Source organism: Cervus elaphus, chromosome 5 (assembly GCF_910594005.1).
Source record: "Cervus elaphus chromosome 5, mCerEla1.1, whole genome shotgun sequence".
In the NCBI taxonomy this organism is placed as follows: Eukaryota; Metazoa; Chordata; class Mammalia; order Artiodactyla; family Cervidae; genus Cervus; species Cervus elaphus.
This window is the reverse complement of record NC_057819.1, coordinates 91621819-91639904: the sequence shown is the minus strand read 5'-3', so window position 1 is coordinate 91639904 and position 18086 is coordinate 91621819. Positions and strand designations below refer to the sequence as shown.

At 39.3% G+C, this 18086-nt stretch overlaps 1 protein-coding gene across 4 annotated transcripts in view; it reads left to right on the top strand.

Annotated features, from left to right (window-relative positions):
* The first annotated feature begins 244 nt into the window (after nucleotides 1-244).
* Nucleotides 245-18086, top strand: part of NF1 (neurofibromin 1) — a 240517-nt gene continuing 222675 nt past the window's right edge. For all 4 annotated transcript variants that reach the window (XM_043903121.1, XM_043903122.1, XM_043903123.1 and 1 more), the window contains exon 1: nucleotides 245-683. In XM_043903121.1, the coding sequence (XP_043759056.1) occupies nucleotides 624-683 (60 nt within the window). In that variant the 5' untranslated portion in view covers nucleotides 245-623. The remainder of the gene's footprint in view (nucleotides 684-18086) is intronic.

Sequence of the window (18086 nt, the reverse complement as noted above, 5' to 3'; positions counted from 1 at the left end):
TGGTGAGATGGGAGCGGATGCTCCCGGGTGGGCTCGGACTCCGGCCGGCTGCAACTAGAGCCCGAGCCGAGGTGAGCCCGGCGGCGATGAGGGACGCGCGCCTCCGGGCCCGCAGGAGTTAGGTGACGTCACCTCCAGGAGGACTCGCTTTTTCATTAATGAAACCGGCCGGCGCGGGCGCATGCGCCGCAGGCCCCCTTCCCTCTCGCTTCCCCCTCCCCTTTCCCAGCCGTGCTCTCAATTTCGAGCTCGCTCGCTCTCCCTCTCCCCGGGCCGTGGAAAGGATCCCACTTCCGGTGGGGTGTCATGGCGGCGTCTCGGACTGTGATGGCTGTGGGGAGACGGCGCTAGTGGGGAGAGCGACCAGGAGGCCCCCTCCCCTCCCCGGGCCCCCCTCCCCCGCCCCCCTTCCCCCAGCCTCCTCGCCAACGCCCCCTTCCCCTCTCCCCCTCCCGACCGGGCACAGGCCACCCATCCCCACCCCCGTGGGAACGATCGGAGCCTGCACTCCTCAGACCCTCTCCTCGCCTCTTCCTTCACCTCAGCCCCCGCTCCCCGCCCTCTTCCCGGCCCTGGGCGCCGGCCGCCCGGTCCCTTCGCCGCCCCCCGGCTGCGGGGAGGACATGGCCGCGCACAGGCCGGTGGAATGGGTCCAGGCCGTGGTCAGCCGCTTCGACGAGCAGGTAACGGGCCCGGGGCGGGCGGGAGGTGGGAGCGGAGTGGGGGTGGGGACAGAGTGGGTGAGGGGAGGAAGGAGCGGCCGCCTCCCCCGCAGCTGCCTCGGGCTCTGGAGGAAAGGCTTGGGGGGATAAGTGGGGGTGGCCTAGGGGGGAGGTGCGGGCTAGGAGGGGACGGCTGGTGTCTCGGGCTCCCCTCTCCCTCCTCAGTCGGGGGGTGGGGCCTTTTTCCTGACCACCCCTCCGACCCTCCATCCCCTTTATCCCAGCCCTTCCGCTTGCTAATAGGGATGAGTGACCTGGGGGCGCTTTCAGGGGCTCTCCATCTGGATTTAATCATCTCCCCCCCTTACTTTTTTATTTGTGAACGGAGGTGGGTAACATTTAGTGGTTTCCTCTTCCCTCAGTGGACCTCCTAAACGGGAGTGAATAACTGAACGAACCCCAAGGCCCTTCTTGTGTACCCCGAATAGGAGAAAGATAACATCCCGCCCCTCCCCCAGTTTCTTCTGCTTCCTCTCTCTGAGGGGGAAGAGTAGAAGAAAGCAGGGAAACACAGGTTTTCTTACTTTCTGCTCCATCGTCTCAGCCCGCCCGCAGAGCTCCAAGTGCACACACACTGCACATCTTTTTGATGCCCCACCTCCCACCCCCCACCCCGGACCCCCCATAGCCTGATAAGACCAGACAGGCTTTTACATTGCTCTTTGCAGTGGGAACCATGGTTCTGGTTCCCTCCTGCTTATGAAATATTTTTCCTCCCCCCCCACCCCCCCATTCCTTGGTAGTTGCAGTTTCCCCTTTTATGTTTTGCTCAGCGGTCTGAGAATGTGAATATTGCTTTCTGGAGTGGGAATCTTGAGGATTAAGGGGAGCAGAGTGAAAGGAAAGTGGGAAACTGCATCAGAACCACTGACAACAGAGAGCAAAGACAGCTGGGAAGTGGTCCTGAAGCCGTTAATTCTGCTAGTGTTTTGCTGTTTTTTCTTTTTTAAACTCTCACCTCTTAGTTGACAAGAGAACATACATTGAGAATATTTGATATGGAGGAGAAAAGTTACCTAGCTTGAGGAGGTGCCTTTTTATTGTCTGAACCACAGACTCCTGGGGCTGATCAGAATGAATGCACCCGGAGCCTTTTGTCAGTAGGATTTAGTTTAACTTTGTGTTGCTGTTAAGTAGTTGGGGATTGCTTGGGAGAATGCTTTTTGTAGCTGCAATTCTAGGATGAACTTCCTGTGATGAGGAACTGCTTGAGATTGAATCAGTCTATTTTGTTTACTGGATATAATCATGAAACTGATTTTGGGAGCTGAATGGATCCATAAACAGTTTCTGACCTATCTGCAAGATACTTGGGAATAGGCAGAGGAATTGAGAAGAAATTTGAGAAGAAACTACTTAAATAAAAGAGAATTACAAAGCTGTCAGAAACTTGAAGTTCTTTCACCCATCCTTAATGCTTCCAGACCAAAAAGTATCTAAACCACTGTACTGCTAATCTATTTGAGGAAGTGAAATGTGACCACATATATTGGATTGTATTATTGATAGAGCCTTACGTGTAAAACTTGATAGAAAAGACTTTCTCTGTAATTTTAAAAAAGGATTTAAAAGGCACACAGTTCGCAAAGGTGGACTGTGTGGATACTTGAATCTGGATGCAGGAATTTGATGGATTCACACCACAACTATTGTTTCCAATTTTAAAAAAATTTTTTAATTGAAGGATAATTGCTTTATAGAATTTTGTGGTTTTCTATCATACATCAGCAAGAATCAGCCATAGATACACCCATGTCCCCTCCCTCCCAATTTTTTTTAAAGTAGAAGTTTTTTTTCCAATTTTTAAACTTTATTTCTTTGCTTCTTACCTGTTGATCTCTAGGTTTATCTGTCACATATTGAAAAGATAGTTTTCTAAATTTTAAAAGAAGAATGATTTTGATTATATGCCCAGTAATGCAAGTAAATGTTTCCTTCTTTTTGTCCCCAGTGTTGAAAGACCTTATACTTGGCTGTTTGCTTTGTTATGAATATTGTGGAATCAAACTCACACCATCTGTTAACAATTAAGGACATAAGAACTTTAAACAAGCCTTAAAAAACTATACTTTTATATTGTTATTAAAGAGAAAGATCCATAGGACAAATTATTCCTCACATTTTTCTCTTACAGGGTTAAAGCCCACTGACTTTGGGATGTAAAAGTATAAAGGTTTCGGTGTTTAACGTAAGGCACTTGTAGACAGTAACTTATTATGGAATTAATAAATGTTTAATTTAGAGTTTACTTTGAGTTTGGAAAGTGGGAAAAACTGAGGCTCAGAGTGGTTAAGTGACTTTTCAAGGTCACATAGCAGACCTGATAATAAGAGCCTCAGTATTAAAAGTATTGAATCCTGGACAATGAGGAATATTTTTTTCTGGTAAGTATCTCATAGGATTTGTTTTAATAATCCAAAAGTATAGTTAGCAGGGAAGAGTTTACATTTTTATTGAGGGGGGAAAACAACCTACATGTAGTGAGAGATATTTGAGAGTCTTCAATATTTCAACTATGTCTAAAAGTTTTAAATTTTGAATATATCGTCTGTACTTTGTTTCACTGGGTCCAGGGGGAGTCAAGCTGCTGCTTTTTATTACAGCTAAGACTTATGTTGAACCAGAGAGCATGTGCATGTCTAAAGATGGCAACTCTATTTATGACTGAATTGATGTTTTAGTTGAACTTCTAATATTTGTGGTGATAAAAGCAGAAATGCCTTACTAGCCACTGCTGATTACCTATTGTACTCTGATGGGTATTGCTCAGCAGCTTGGTGCAGTAGACCCAGATTAAACAGTGGTAGTGTTCCATCTTGACATTGTGAGCTCAAGTCCTTGTTTCCAAGTGGGTAAAATAACATTCCTGTAACCTGCTGGCATTGCACCTAAACCTAGTATTTATGGCAACTGAGCAATTCCTAGCAATTTAAAAACTAAGTACTTCTTCGATTAGGGATGGAACTTGTGAAGGTGGACAGCCAGAAAGTTGAATGTGTAAGTTATATCTTCTGCTGCTCCTTAACCTGCCTGTATGGTGCTAAATAGTAAGTTTCTAAACTGAAATTAGCAAATTTTAGGTGTGGGTGTGTAGCTTTAATTTGTGGCATATCAGTCAGGTTACTTAAATTAGAGAGAACCTTCTTACCTGCCTTACCTAGCTCATATGCCCAATCAATTTCTGTAGGACTTTGTTCCTGAAAGGGAGTATAGAAAAACTGGTTATATGAAAGTTTTTGTTTTAAGAAGTTGAGAAAGATACCATCAAATGATTTGTTGTAAATATATGTTTTCCACATCTGATCAAGTAAAAGCTATATATAAAAAGCCAAAAAATAACATTGTAAAGAACATATTAGAGAGTAAACTCGGATTTTTAAATTTTTAATACTAGCTTAGTGGTAGTTGTAAATTGAATGCTAATCGGAATGTTCTTTGAATAGGTGGTATAAAACTTATGTTATAAAATGATTGACCAGCGTCTTTGAAGTAACAAGCTACATGTTAATTGGCCAGATAGATTTGTAAAACTGAAGTTGCTTTGGATTTAAGGAAAAAAACCCAAAAACTCCTTAGCCTTGTTCTTAAAGCCTGGTCTGCCATTGTTGTAAGGCCTTGTAAGTAATTGAAAATGAATATTCTTTTGGCAAGGGGTATGGTGAGTGAGAAAAAATTGCTTATTTATTCTGGAACTCATCTTTTAAAAATGATTTCCAACTGGTCCTCAATTAGTTCTCTGTGCTCCCTCACTCTTCCCACCTTTAGCTAGCATCTAATTGAATTTTTCTTTATATGAGCTCCTTCCTTTTCACCTTCAAACTTACTAAGATTTCTTTTCTCTTAAACATTTGCTTGGTCTTGTAGCTTTCTCTGTATAGATCAGTCTTTTTATTCCTTTTGTTGCCAGATACCTGTTGCCTCATTTATCAACCTATGTCCTCTAACTCTGAAAAAACTAGCTCTTGCCTCTTGCTTTCCTTCTGGATTGGTGCTTTCTTGAAAGTGATGCCTTCTGGCAAAACAGTGGTTTTTTGATCAGCTGTGATGCCACTGTGGTGGTCCATTACCCCTGGAAACCAGTCTCCTTGAATTCCCAAGACACAGTGCTGTCTTGTTATGACGCTTGCGCATCCTTCACCCCTTGGACAGATGTGCATTTTTCGTCATACCGTGCTGCCCACCATTGAACTGCGATTCCTGAATGATGGTGTGAGTTCTGTCCTGCTCTTTACAGTCTCAGTCCTCATGTTAGCCATTAGATCTCTGTGGGTCCTGTATTTCCTTTTTTGTTGGAATTGACTAGAAAAATCTGTAAGATTTCTTTGTAGTTTCAATATTTGATGGTCTTAATGCTTTTAACAGCATCTCCGTGTGTCACAGTGGTCCGTGCGGCGCTGACCCCGTGTGATTTACCTAACGTTTTCTCATCATGTCTCAGTGTGCACCCATGTTGCAGGCAAGCTGGCTCAGTCGCTTCTGTGTATGTCAGGCTTATTCCTGCTTGTCTGCCTCTGTTTATACCAGCCCCTGCCTAAATGCTTTAATTCCTCTTTCATCTTTTTCTAATTCCTGTCCACACTTAAATGGGCAGCTCAAGCTTCATTTTTCCCATGAAGTCTTTATAGACTGAACTCACTGCATCCTCACTACTTCATGTGCTGGTCACCTCAGGTTCTACAGAAACACCAAGGTGTCGCCCCTTGGAAGGGTTGATTGAACATAGCTTAGCATTATTTTCTTTTCTCTTATCTTTTTTATCAAATGGAGTGTAAACTTTCTGAAAAGCAAGAACTCTCTGAGAATTCTACTAATAGTCACCCCAGGGCCCAGCAGAGTTATAAGCACACATTGAGTCATTGATGGAATGTTTTTCATATGATTCTTGATTCAAAGGTAGACTGGCTAACAGGAGTGGTAATTTTGGCTTTATTTTAAATGTAAATAACTGAATTTTATTAATAATTTAGTGTTTATGGTGGCCTCCATCTTATAAGTGATAGTTTAACTAGGAATAGGTTTTTAACAAAAGAAAGCTTTAAGGAGGAACTTGTACCTATTTATATTTCCTCCAACATTTTTGAATCAAGTTTCAGATCTGATTGACTACCTTTGTGATCTTGAATTTGTCACTACTTTTAGTGGCAAGTCTGCATAAGGAAATTTTTTTGCAGTGATCTATACGATAAATTAAAAGACATTTGCTCCTTGGTAGAAAAACTATGACCAACCTAGACAGCATATTAGAAAGCAGAGACATTACTTTGCTGACAAAGGTTCGTCTAGTCAAAGCTATGGTTTTCCTAGTAGTCATGTATGGATGTGAGAGTTGGACCATAAAGAAAGCTGAGCGCTGAAGAATTGATGCTTTTGAGCTGTGGTGTTGGAGAAGACTCTTGAGAGTCCCTTGGACTGCAAGGAGATCAAACCAGTTAATCCTAAAGGAAATCAGTCCTGAATATTCATTGGAAGGACTGATGCTAAAGCTGAAACTCCAATACTTTGGCCACCTGATGTGAAGAACTGACTCATTTGAAAAGACCCTGATGCTGGGAAAGATTGAAGGTGGGAGGAGAATGGGTCGACAGAGGATGAGATGGTTGTATATCATCACCAACTCGATGGACATGAGTTTGAGCAAGCTCTGGGAGCTGGTGATGAATAGGGAGGCCTGGCATGCTGCAGTCCATGGGATCACAAAGAGCTGGACACGACTGAGTGACTGAGTTGAACTGAACTGATAGGGTAATGAATGTGAAATGCTTTGAAAAGACTAAGATCATTCAAATGTAAAATTTATACATTTTCTGTATAGCTGACTGATGATTGTATATTTACCAAATAAAGGAGGTTGACTAGTCTCTGGATGTTCCCCCTTATGTACCTTGTCCAATAGATACCTCAGTTTAGCGTTCGTTGACAAATGCTTAGCGTACTGAGAGGGTCCTTGGGTGACCTACCATGAATGACAGTAATCTCTTTTCTTGCTTTATCATCTATTTGTGGCATACATAATAGATGGCTGTTCAAGTTTGGAAAGTGTAATAGAAAAATGTCATAAGGTGTTGTGTGGCTTGTTATATTAGATTTAATATTGCTTTATTAGATTTTAAATATTGCTACACTTTTTATTTGACACTTTTGGCCAATAGGAAGTTAAGAGTCTTAAATCTGCTGCTTTTGTTTTTTTTTTGAATGTGTTTAGCATGGAGAATTTTGTCCTTAAAGCAAAGGTTAGAGATACAACGGTAAGCATGCCTTATTTTTGCATCTTTATTCTTTACTCAGACTGTTGCAGGGCATTTTTGTTTTATTTTCAAATTTGGTGTTACGAGGTCCTGTGTAGACTCTGTGTTGTTGCGTTATAGCAGCATACTTTGCAGGGTGAGCCTTGCGTTAACTAAAAACGTGTGCTTTGCACATGTGTTCCCTAGCTCTCAGTCTGCTCGCCATTGGGGGTTTAGTGTGTATCTGTGTGTATATAACACAGTGGATGGGGAGAGATAGGAAGGCTCTTTTAAAGGAAGTTTAAAGAGAAGAATGTTCTATAGAAGAAGTAGAAGAGGAGGTTTGTGGTCAGCTTAGACTGTTAAAAGGCTTAGAATCAATACTGAAGTAGAATATAGGCATCTTAAGCTCTTTCTTTGCTGAGGATTGACTTGAATTTATAAAAAGTACTGGCTTATTCCGTCTGACATCTTTTAGAATACCCCATTTTCTTGGGGGTGGAGAGGGAAAGATGAGACAAAGTTTGTTTTGACCTTGAAGAATAGAAAAGTTAAAGTGTTTTTACGTTGTGATGACTGAATGAAGTTTAAGGTTTCAGCAGTAAAATTTCTGTTTCATGCTGTGTGGTAGAGCCTTCAGTAAACAGAGCACACTCAGAGGTTGTGCTGAAGAAAATTTTAACATTGTAGAATATAAATAACTGGAATTGATAGTGCCTCCAGTAAACTGTCTTCAGGTACCTGCAGTCGATGGGCAGATTTGACCACTTCAGATGTTTTATGGCTGAGATATATAGTTATATTCTTTGGTTTTCTGAGAGTGGCTTTTGAACCATTGACTATATCATCAAAAGGGCTTCTGTTAAGACAAGAAAGCCCCAAGCTAATATGGAATGCCATCCTGTTATAATGAAGAATTGGAATTATCCTCTAAACTTTACATATTTTTGCTATAAATGGTACTAATTACTTTGCAGTAGCAATAACTTGAGGTGCAGACTTCCAGATTGCATATTTTCTTTAAACCACAGCCTGGCACTCTTTTGGTTTGGCTTAGGGTTGCCACTACAGTCTACAAGCTGTTGCCTGCCCCTATTCATATTTTATAGTTTGGAGTGTTTTAGCCTGTTGAATTTCAGAGAACTTAAACTTTTTCTTGTGATATCCTTGCCCCTTCCACTTCACATCCCCCAAGCAGGGTGTTGTGTCTAGTGCAAGAGGCATGAATATTTACTAAATAGCAGTACGTTTAGAAATTTACTTTAAAGGACTTTTGTTTAATAATATTTTCAATCATACTTTTATATCCAGATGATGGCCTTGTGGGTAATTATGGGTCATAACAACCTCAAGCAACCCTTTTCCATCTAATTGTTGACAGCTTACCTTGGATAGTCCTCCTAGTAATTTGGGCATGAGAAAACCGCTCTTACTGTCTCAAATTTGTGATGACAGTCAAGAGCTCTTTCTCGTACTACACAGTATGCTGAACAGTTTTCAGTGTGACCTTGGGCAAGTCAGCTTCTCTGAACTTGAGTTTTCTGGTTGCATCTGTAAGTTGGGGATAATACCTGGCTTTATTTATTTGCATCATGGTCTTGTTTAGTGTCTTGGTGTGAATCTTTTATGTGAAAGGAAGCTGTAAATAATCATAAAAATCTATTATCATAATTATCCTGTGCAGCATTTTTTCTCTTTTCTTTATAGTTTGGTGATTATTATTATTTCTATAATGCGTGGAAAAACAAGCTAGAGAAGCAAAGCAACTTGTTCATTATCATATGACATGTGATTGAGTTTAAACTAGAGTGTGGGTGTCTTAATCCTTAGAGCAGTAACTTTCAATAAATAGAGCTTTACAAAAAAGGTCTAAATTTTGTGAACAGATAGCACAAATATGTAAAGAGAGGAAAGTTACTGCTTCTTCACTCAAAAATAACATGTTACATTTTGTCTTTTATGTTCTTAAGAGAGAATCTTTTATGTTCATAAGAGAGTTCATAAGGAAATCTTTTTTCGATTGGTCATGCATTAGACATACCTTTTAAGCATTGTATACTAATTTCATTGTTTATATTCTTTTCACCTTATCAAAACTTCTCAGGCTGTTAGTGGAAGTTGTAACATTGTTCCCCTTTTATTTTTAGTTTTATATACATTTTATATATATATATAAAATGTATATATATATACATTTTATAACTCACTGCAGATTTTTAGGTGAAGAGAGTTGAATTCTGAAGGTAAGAGTGTAGAATTTGTGAGAATACAAACAGGAATGTATAGTTATAAATATGAGAGTATGTTTTTCTTTGATTCTTTTATCTGGTATTTCACAGTTAAGTGTGTAAAGTTGGTTTTCATACTCTTAAGAACATTCCATTAAGGATTTGATCAAATTTGAGGCACCCTTTTAACCTTTGGTTGGATTTGAGTGACTTGTTCTGTTGGATTCCTGAGTCTGTCTTTCTCTTTGCCCATCTGCTTTCTTTCCTTTGTTTGCTTTTTTGAAACCCCTCACCCCCAGCAACAACTTTCAAATCATTCATTTTGTCTTTTGGAGTACCTTTCCAAATCTTTTATCTTTATCAGTGCCTTTTACTTCCATCCCAGCTCAGGGCTGGGAAGATGTTTTGCCTTTATCCTCTAGGCAGATCATCTTTCTTTTGGGTAATGGACTGGGGGGAAAGACAAGAAGCATTTGTATTTCCTGTTATGTTCCAATTTTTGGCTTCTGATAACTGAATTTGCAGTAGGGAATGAGAGAGAGAGAAGGTGTTGTTTTGGTCAGATGTTGGCAACAAAGATCAGTGAAGACCTGTGCTCTGGTTTCTGCCCTGACACAAACTACCTTTGCTGTATTATGTAAATCTTAATTCTGAGCTATTTCATTTATCTGTTAAACAGGAAAAATATAATTTGACTAAATCTGATAAAAGTCTAAAACTTTTCTAATTCTTAAAATGGATTGATTTCTGTTTCTTTTTTTTTTAAAGCCAGTCCTCTGACTGAAAAAATAATTCCAGTCACTAATTGATTAGTTACAGATAGTTAGTTAGAAGGAATCTGAGATTATTTAAATCCACTTCTGCAATAGCCCTGACAGATGACTGTTCAGTCTTTGTTAGTTCAGTTCAGTCGCTCAGTCGTGTCTGACTCTTTGCGAGCCCGTGGACTGCAGCACGCCAGGCTTCCCTGTCCATCACCAACTCCCAGAGCTTGCTCAAACTCATGTCCATTGCGTTGGTGATGCCATCCAACCATCTCATCCTCTGTCGTCCCCTTCTCCTCCCGCCTTCAGTCTTTGCCAGCATCAAGGTCTTTTCCAGTGAGTCGGTTCTTTGCATCAGGTGGCCAAAGTATTAGAGGTTCAGCTTTAGCATCAGTCCTGCCAATGAATATTCAGGACTGGTTTCCTTTAGGATTAACTGGTTTGATCTCCTTGCAGTCCAAGGGACTCTAAAGAGTCTTCTCCAACACCACAGTTGAAAAGCATCAATTCTTCGGTGCTCAGCTTTCTTTATAGTCCAACCCTCACATCCGTAAACTCTCACACCTTAAATTCTAGTAAGAGAGAAGGATGAAAAGAAAATTCTGGTGAATGTTACGATGAATGCATAGGATACAATGGGAGTGGGTAAGAGGAGCCCTTAATTTAGCCTGGGCAGTCAGGGAGAACTTGACAGAAAGTGAAGCCTAGACTGAGTTGTCAATCATGTAGGTTCTTGCATGCCTTACTAAAATGCCCACCCTTGTTTGAAGGTTTTGGGTGAATGTAATTTCATCTAATGGCTTATGCTTTAGTAGGAGCAGTTGAAGAATATAATAAAGGGAAATTCACAGTGAAGTACCATAGGAGGTAGAAGAAGAATGGAATCTAAATTCAGGTGGTGAATTTAGAGACTGAGATGGCAGAGAAGGAGACAATGGATTTGGTTTATAATAGCTGTTGGAGTAAATGAGAGAGAGAGAGTGCAGTTTAAGGACGTTTAGCAGTACTGGGCAGTTTTAAGGATTCAGCTGGATTTGGAGACAGTGTCTTTGTTATGGTCATAGTCACTAGAATTGAAGAGATCAAGGAATGTTGAGGATGTTGAGATAGGTGGTCCACCTTGACATTGAAGTCACCTAGATTTGGGTTCACAGATATAGCAAATAGAAATAATGGATGCCCAGTTAAATGTGAATTTCAGATAAGCAATAAATATTTAGTATAAATATTTCCCAATTATTCCATGGGATATACTAAAAATACTTCTCATGTTTTTTTGAAAATTCAGGTTTAATTGGGAGTCCTATATTTTATCAAGCAACACTAACCTGGACGGTGGTCGATGTGTGAAGTAGAGGAAAAACTGAGCCAGGAGTCAAGAGTGTTTTGATGATGGGGGAAGTGTCTAGAAAATTGGTAGGTGATGGTGACAAGGTTTGTTAGTGAGGAGCACATGAGTCATGAGCCTCAAGTAAGCGCGGGGAGAGTAGAAACGTTTGGCCTCCTAAAGTCTTCTATTCACTGTTCCTAATGGTTTTCTCTGTAACGCTTCAGAGTGTTTGTCTTTTTACTTTAAAAATGTTTGAAGACAAATACTAAGTGTTCCTCAGGGTTGTCCCCCCCGCAATATATTAATCAGTTTTTTTGTTTTTTTTTTATAGAACACAGCGTTAAGTATTTCACTGTCATGATGCTTTTTTCTGTTGGTGCAGTTGGTGGTCAGTATTCAGGCATATCATTTGTCATCTTTTTTTCTAAGTATTTTTGTATCTGAGGGTGTTATTTGAGTCTTTAAAAAAGGCTTAAAAAATGCTGAGCTTCAGGTGCTCTGTATTTTTGGTATTCTTCTGATTACTGGTACAGTTAACCTAACAAAGAGCATGCATGTGCATGTGTATTTTTTTTTTAAAAAGCTTTTTTATGCAAAGTTTTAAACATGTACAAAAATAGATGATTATAAATGAAGCCCCATGTACCCATTACCTGGCTTCTACTTAGTTTTGTTTCATCCATACTCCTACCCATTTCCTGCTCAGCTTCTCTTCATTATTTTGAAGCAATCCCAATTATCATTTCTGCATGACTTATTCTTAAATCATGCTGACTTTAAGAGCTGTGTGATAGAAAAACAGTATTCAGTGGGGAAGACTTGAGTTTGAGTCCTAATTGCTGAGGAATGAGTTAACCTGGGTGAGAGTCAAGCTGAGTATTTTGAAGAGTGAATGTGAGGGTTGGGGAGGAGACATGGTGCTACCTGCCTTTTTTCATAGGGCTCTACAAACCAAAGATTTGAGGTAATGTCTGTGAAGGTAGTCTGTAAACTTGCTTCACGAAGGTAAGATTTCATTATTAGTAAACGCTGCCTAAGTGCTGAAAAGTCATCTGCATAGTAATCGGTCCTAGAATTATTTGGGTATTGACATTAAATTAAGGTCATGGTCCTGAAATGACCTTTTCATCTTTATCTATCCCTGCATTTTGAGGCACCATCTTCTCATTCCTAGTCTGATGCCTTATTTTTCATGAGTTCTCAAGGTTCACTGACACCACTCCCCTTGTCACATTGCAGAATTTTCATCTCTACCCTTGGATTAATTCATATAGACTTGAATTCAGATAAAGCAGGTAGGTGGGGTTTATGCTGTATTTTAGGTGTTCTGATGGCTGGCAAAAATGCTCTATTTAAATTTGAAAATAATATTGTTTTCTGCTAAAACAGAAGTGAAATTGAATTGTATAGTTCTATTTTCAGTCCCCTCTTGGTATTATGTTGTTGTTGTTTAGTCGCTCAGTCATGTCTGACTCTTTTGCAACCCCATGGACTGTGGGGATTTCCCAGGCAGGAATACTGGAGTGGGTTGCCATTTCCTTCTCCAGGGGATCTTCCAGACCCAGGGGTCAAACCCGTGTCTCCTGCTTTGGCAGGTGGATTCTTTGCCACTGAGCCACCAGGGAAGCCCAGTTGGTGTTATACTATGTACTCTTGACTAATGATTCTTGCTTGTCTTTCCTTTCTCATCGTCTTGATCTTAATATATTTTTATATATATTTAATATGCTTAACACATTAAGTACATTTAATAATATATTTATAATATATAAATATATAAAATATATTTATAATATATTTAATATATGAAGCCTTTACATATTTATTTTAACATCTTCAAAGTCTTTAGTGATTCTGAACTTTTAACTTTTTATATTCATGAATTGGTTTGTCTGTGATGTGTAGTCTATGTTCTTTGTCAAATGTCCTTATCAGTACTCTGCTGGGGATGGGGGAGAGGAGGAACAGGCACATTAGTTTCTCTATTTTTATTTTTTTGGCCATGTTGGGCAACTTGCAGGATTTTAGTTCCCCAACCAAGCATTGAACCCAGGCCATGGCAGTGAAAGTCTGGAATTCTTACCACTAGGCCACCATGGAACTCCCACATTAGCTTTTTTAGAAATGTCAGCTTTACTGGGATCACTAAGACTCTTGTTAAAAGTACAGCTTTCCTGACCACACTGAACACCTAAGGGAGACCTGGTGTGCTGCAGTTTGTGGGGTCACAAAGAGTCGGACACAACTTAGCAACTGAACAACAACAATGACAACAACAGCTGATTATATATGAGTTCTAGAGGTATTGACGGTGAGTTATAGTTTAAAAACTCTCCTCACGTTATTCTGATGTATAGCTGGGCTTGTGAATGACTATTATGGTATTGCAGGGAGACTTCAGCTGCTGGGTAGTATTTAGTAGGTCATGGTACAGTCATCTATACCACTGCAACAAGTAGAAAAAACTGAACTTTTAAAATTGTATTTTAAAAAATATTGGAGGACTGTAGAAGTAATGATGACTAGATTAATTAAAATTAATTAATTAAAAAATTCCAGATATAGAAGAGCCCTTTGTAAGGTGAGAAGAGAACTGCTAACATTTGCTGATTCTGAACACAGACTGAAGAAAAAGAATAAACCAGAGGTGAACTGAGTCTTGCCGAAACTTCAGCATAGTCCTGACACATTTCAGTTCATGAAATAGATTGTAATGGTTGTTCTCTCTCATCCCTTTTGTGTAATAGAGTAGATGGAGAATGCTCACTGGGAAAGTATATTCTGGGGTTTCTGAGGCTCTTTCATTTACCGTATCCAGTGTACAATGAGCCGTTTCTAAAAATTTGAAAAGATGGAAAACTGTGATCCATAATCAAGAAGAAAAATAAATGACAGAAGTAGAAAGTGAAAGAAAATGTTAGTCACTCAGTCATGTCCCAACTCTTTGTGACCCCTTGGACTGTTGCCCGCCAGACTCTTCTGTCCATGGGATTCTCCAGGCAAGAATACTGGAGTGTGTTGCCATTTCCTTCTCCAGGGGGTCTTCCGGAGCCAGGAATTGAACTTGCATCCCTTGCATCTCTGGCGTTGGCAGGCCGGTTCTTTACCACTGAGCTGCCTGGCACTGCCTGGTAATTGAAATTATCAGATGGGGACTTTAAAATAACTGTAATATGCTAAAGAAAATATAGGAAAAGGTGGAGAATCTATAGAGAATTAGAATTCATGAAAAGGAATTAAATGGATATTTTGGGAATGAAAAATAAATCAGTCGCTGAAGTCTGTCATTTATATGTTAATGAGTAAACTTTGATGCAGAACCCTAGGCTCTCAGTCTACGCCTTGCCTTACTCTTCGTTTACCTAAAAGAGGGAAAACAGGTCAACTGAATATAAACCATTGAAGTTCTGTGAGAGCAGGGATTGTGGCTGTCTTTTCACTGCTGTGTTCCCAGCACTTAGTACAGTGCCTGGCACATTAAAAATAAAAAAAGCATGACAAAAAGCCCACAGTAACTGAAATTAATTATTCATTGGGTGGATTTAATAGCAGGCTATACCAATAAAAGACAAGAATAAAGACAATAGAAAGTATCCAATTTGAAACACAGGAAGAAAAAAAAATGGAAAAAGTGGGACAGAACAAAACAGTAGTAGTGAAAGTTTGAATAAGGTATGGGACTTCCCTAGCGATCCAGTAGTTAAAACTCTTTCAACTGCAGGGTTTGATTCCTGGTTGGGGAACTAAGATCCCACATGCTGTGTGGTGCAGCCCCCAGAAAAGAAAATAAAAAAGAAATCTTGAATAACGTGTTTGGAAATCCAGAAGTAGAGACTTAGCGTGGGAGCAGATATTTGAAGAGATATGGTAAGGCATTTTCCAAAATTGATGAAGGACATCAACCCATCAATTTAAGTAGTTTAGCAAACTCCAGGCGGGATAAATACAAAGAAAAGTACACTCAGATGTATCTTAATTGAACTGTTGAAAACTATAGAGACAAAGAGAAACTCTCAGAAGCAACCAGATGGAAAAAAAATAAGATAATGTTACTTTTAAAGAAATTAATATAAATGATGGCTGAATTTTGAACACAACCGAGGAAACTGGAAAATTATGGAATGACATTTTTTCTGTTGAACAAAAAAGCTGCCAAGTTAAAATTCTATTCCCAGCAGAAATATCCATCAAAAATGAAGGTGAAATAAAGACATTTTTAGACAAAAGCTGAGAGAATTAACCACCGGCAGACCTGCTCTATAAGACTTACTAAAGAAGGTTCTTTACATAGAGGGGAAACATCTCAAGTGGAAGGATAAAACTATAGGAAATAATAAAGGGCACCCAGCTGGGTGTGAAATTAGTAAATATACACCCACTATGAATAAATATGCAAAAACTGCCTCTTTTTTTTTTTCTGCCTCTTTTTTTTTTCCCTGTTCTTAGGAACTTTATTTTAGGAATTTTTTAATTTATTTTTTATTCTAGAATGATAGAAATTCTATAGCTTTATTAAAGTAACTTACTACAGTAAACAAATAAACTTCATATATTAAAAATGTACAATTTGATGACTTTTGCTATATTTATAAGCTTGTGTTGACAGCTCCGTGATCAGGATAATGAATGTATATGTCTCCTGCGAAAGTTTCCTCTGACCTCCATAATTCATTCCCTACCTCTACCCCATTTCTGGGCAGCTACTGAGCTGTTTTCTCAATATTCATTCATTCACCTGTTGGTAGATACTTGGGTTGCTCTGAGTTTTAGTTATGCAAATGATGTCCTGAAGATTCCTGTCTGTGACTTGTGTGGCTGTCTTGAGTAAATAAATACAGAGAAGTACAATGGCTGGCTCATATCATGGGTATATATTTCACTTTTATTTTTAAAAATTTATTATTATTTATAAAATTTGTTTTTGACTGCTCTGGTTCCTGCCCCTGGGCTTTCTCTTGTTGCAACCGGTGGGGGTTGGGGGTGTACTCTTCTTCGTGGTGTGCTGGCTTCTGACTGCGGCGGCTTCTCTTGTTGTGGAGGACAGGCTTTAGAGCTTGGGCTTCGTAGTTGTGACACATGGGCTTAGTTGCTCCAAGGTATGTGGGATCTTCCCAGACCAGGGATTGAACCCGTGTCCCCTGCATTGGTAGGTGGATTTTTAACTGCTGGATCACGAGGGAAGTCACACATATTTAACTTTTTAAGAAGCTTCCAATTTTTCTTTCCCAAAGTGATTGTCATTTTATAGCAGTCTATGAGGATTCCAATTGTTCCACATCCTTGCCAACATTTGTTTTCTTAAAGACATTTTTTTTAACTAAAAAAAATTTTTAATTACACTTATCCAGCGGGTATGAAATGATGTATCATTTTGGTTTTGATTTGCATTTCCCTAAGGACTAACGAGCATCTTTTCATGCACTTATTTACCAACTGAATATTTTCCTTGATGAAGTATATATTTGGATCTTTTGCCCAGTTTTTAAAAATTGTTTCTTTTAAATTACAGAGTTTTTAGAGCTTGTAATATAAACTAAGTGTAAGTCTTTTACAAGATAACGTAGTTTGCAAATATTTCTCCCAGTTTCCGAACTTGCTTTGTTTTTTGCTTTTTTTCCTTTTCAGTCTTGAAAGCAGGTATTCTTAATTTTGCTAAAGTCCAAATTTCAATTTTTCTAAATTAAAAAAAAGGATTATATTATTGATGGTGTATCTAAGAAACCTTTGTCTAATGTAAGTTCACCAAGGTTTTTCTCCTGTGTTTTCTTCTTATTTTAGGTTTGACGCTTAGATCTATGACTCACTTTTAGTTAATTTTTGTAGTTGATGTGATTCTGTATGCCTATTGTCTTGCCCATCTACAGTCTTGATTATTGTAGCTTTATAGTAAATTTGAAATCAGATATGGTAAATCCTCCAAGTTTGTTGTTTTTCCTCAAGAATAAGTTGGTATAGATACTTTGCAAAGGGAAGAATCAAGAGCTTTGTCCCTCCTCTAGTCTTAACAGGATTTCTTCAGTGTATGCTAGGCAGAGCCTTAATAAGAAGCCAGGTAGCAAAGAAGAACTGTAGTTTGCACAGTAGCTCCACCATCAGAAAAAGGTACAGAAGGATATATGTGAACATGAGAGGCAGTAACTTAGCAGTTGGCACAGCCCGCTCCTTTGGCTACTCAGCAGCCATATATGCCTTTATACCGATACTTGATCTTGTGTACAGATCTGTACAGATCTGTACAATACTCTGTGCTTTTGCCTAATAAGATGGAAGTCTTCTTTTTAAAAATGAAGATGTTCTTACCTTCTTCCCAAAGTGGGAAGCAAAATCCCAATACTTGTTGTATCCATCTGTGGGTGACATTCACATATTCCACATTTAGGCTATGTTAATTATATCCCAGATTTGTAGTCCTATCTGAATATCATGCTACCTAAAGACTAAATAAATAAAGACTAAACATCTACTTCTGCTTTATTGACTATATCAATGCCTTTGACTGTGTGGATCATAACAAACTGCAGAAAATTCTTCAAGAGATGGGAATAAAAAAAGAGATGGGAATACCAGACCACCTGCCTCCTGAGAAATCTCTATGCAGGTCAAGAATCAACAGTTAGAACCAGACATGGAACAATGGGCTGGTTCCAAATTGGGAAAGGAGTACATCAAGGCTGTATATTGTTACCCTGCTTATTTAACTTACATGCAGACTACATCATGCAAAATGCTGGACTGGATGAAGCACAAGCTGGGATCAAGATTACTGGGAGAAATATGAATAACCTCAGATATGTAGATGACACCACCCTTATGGCAGA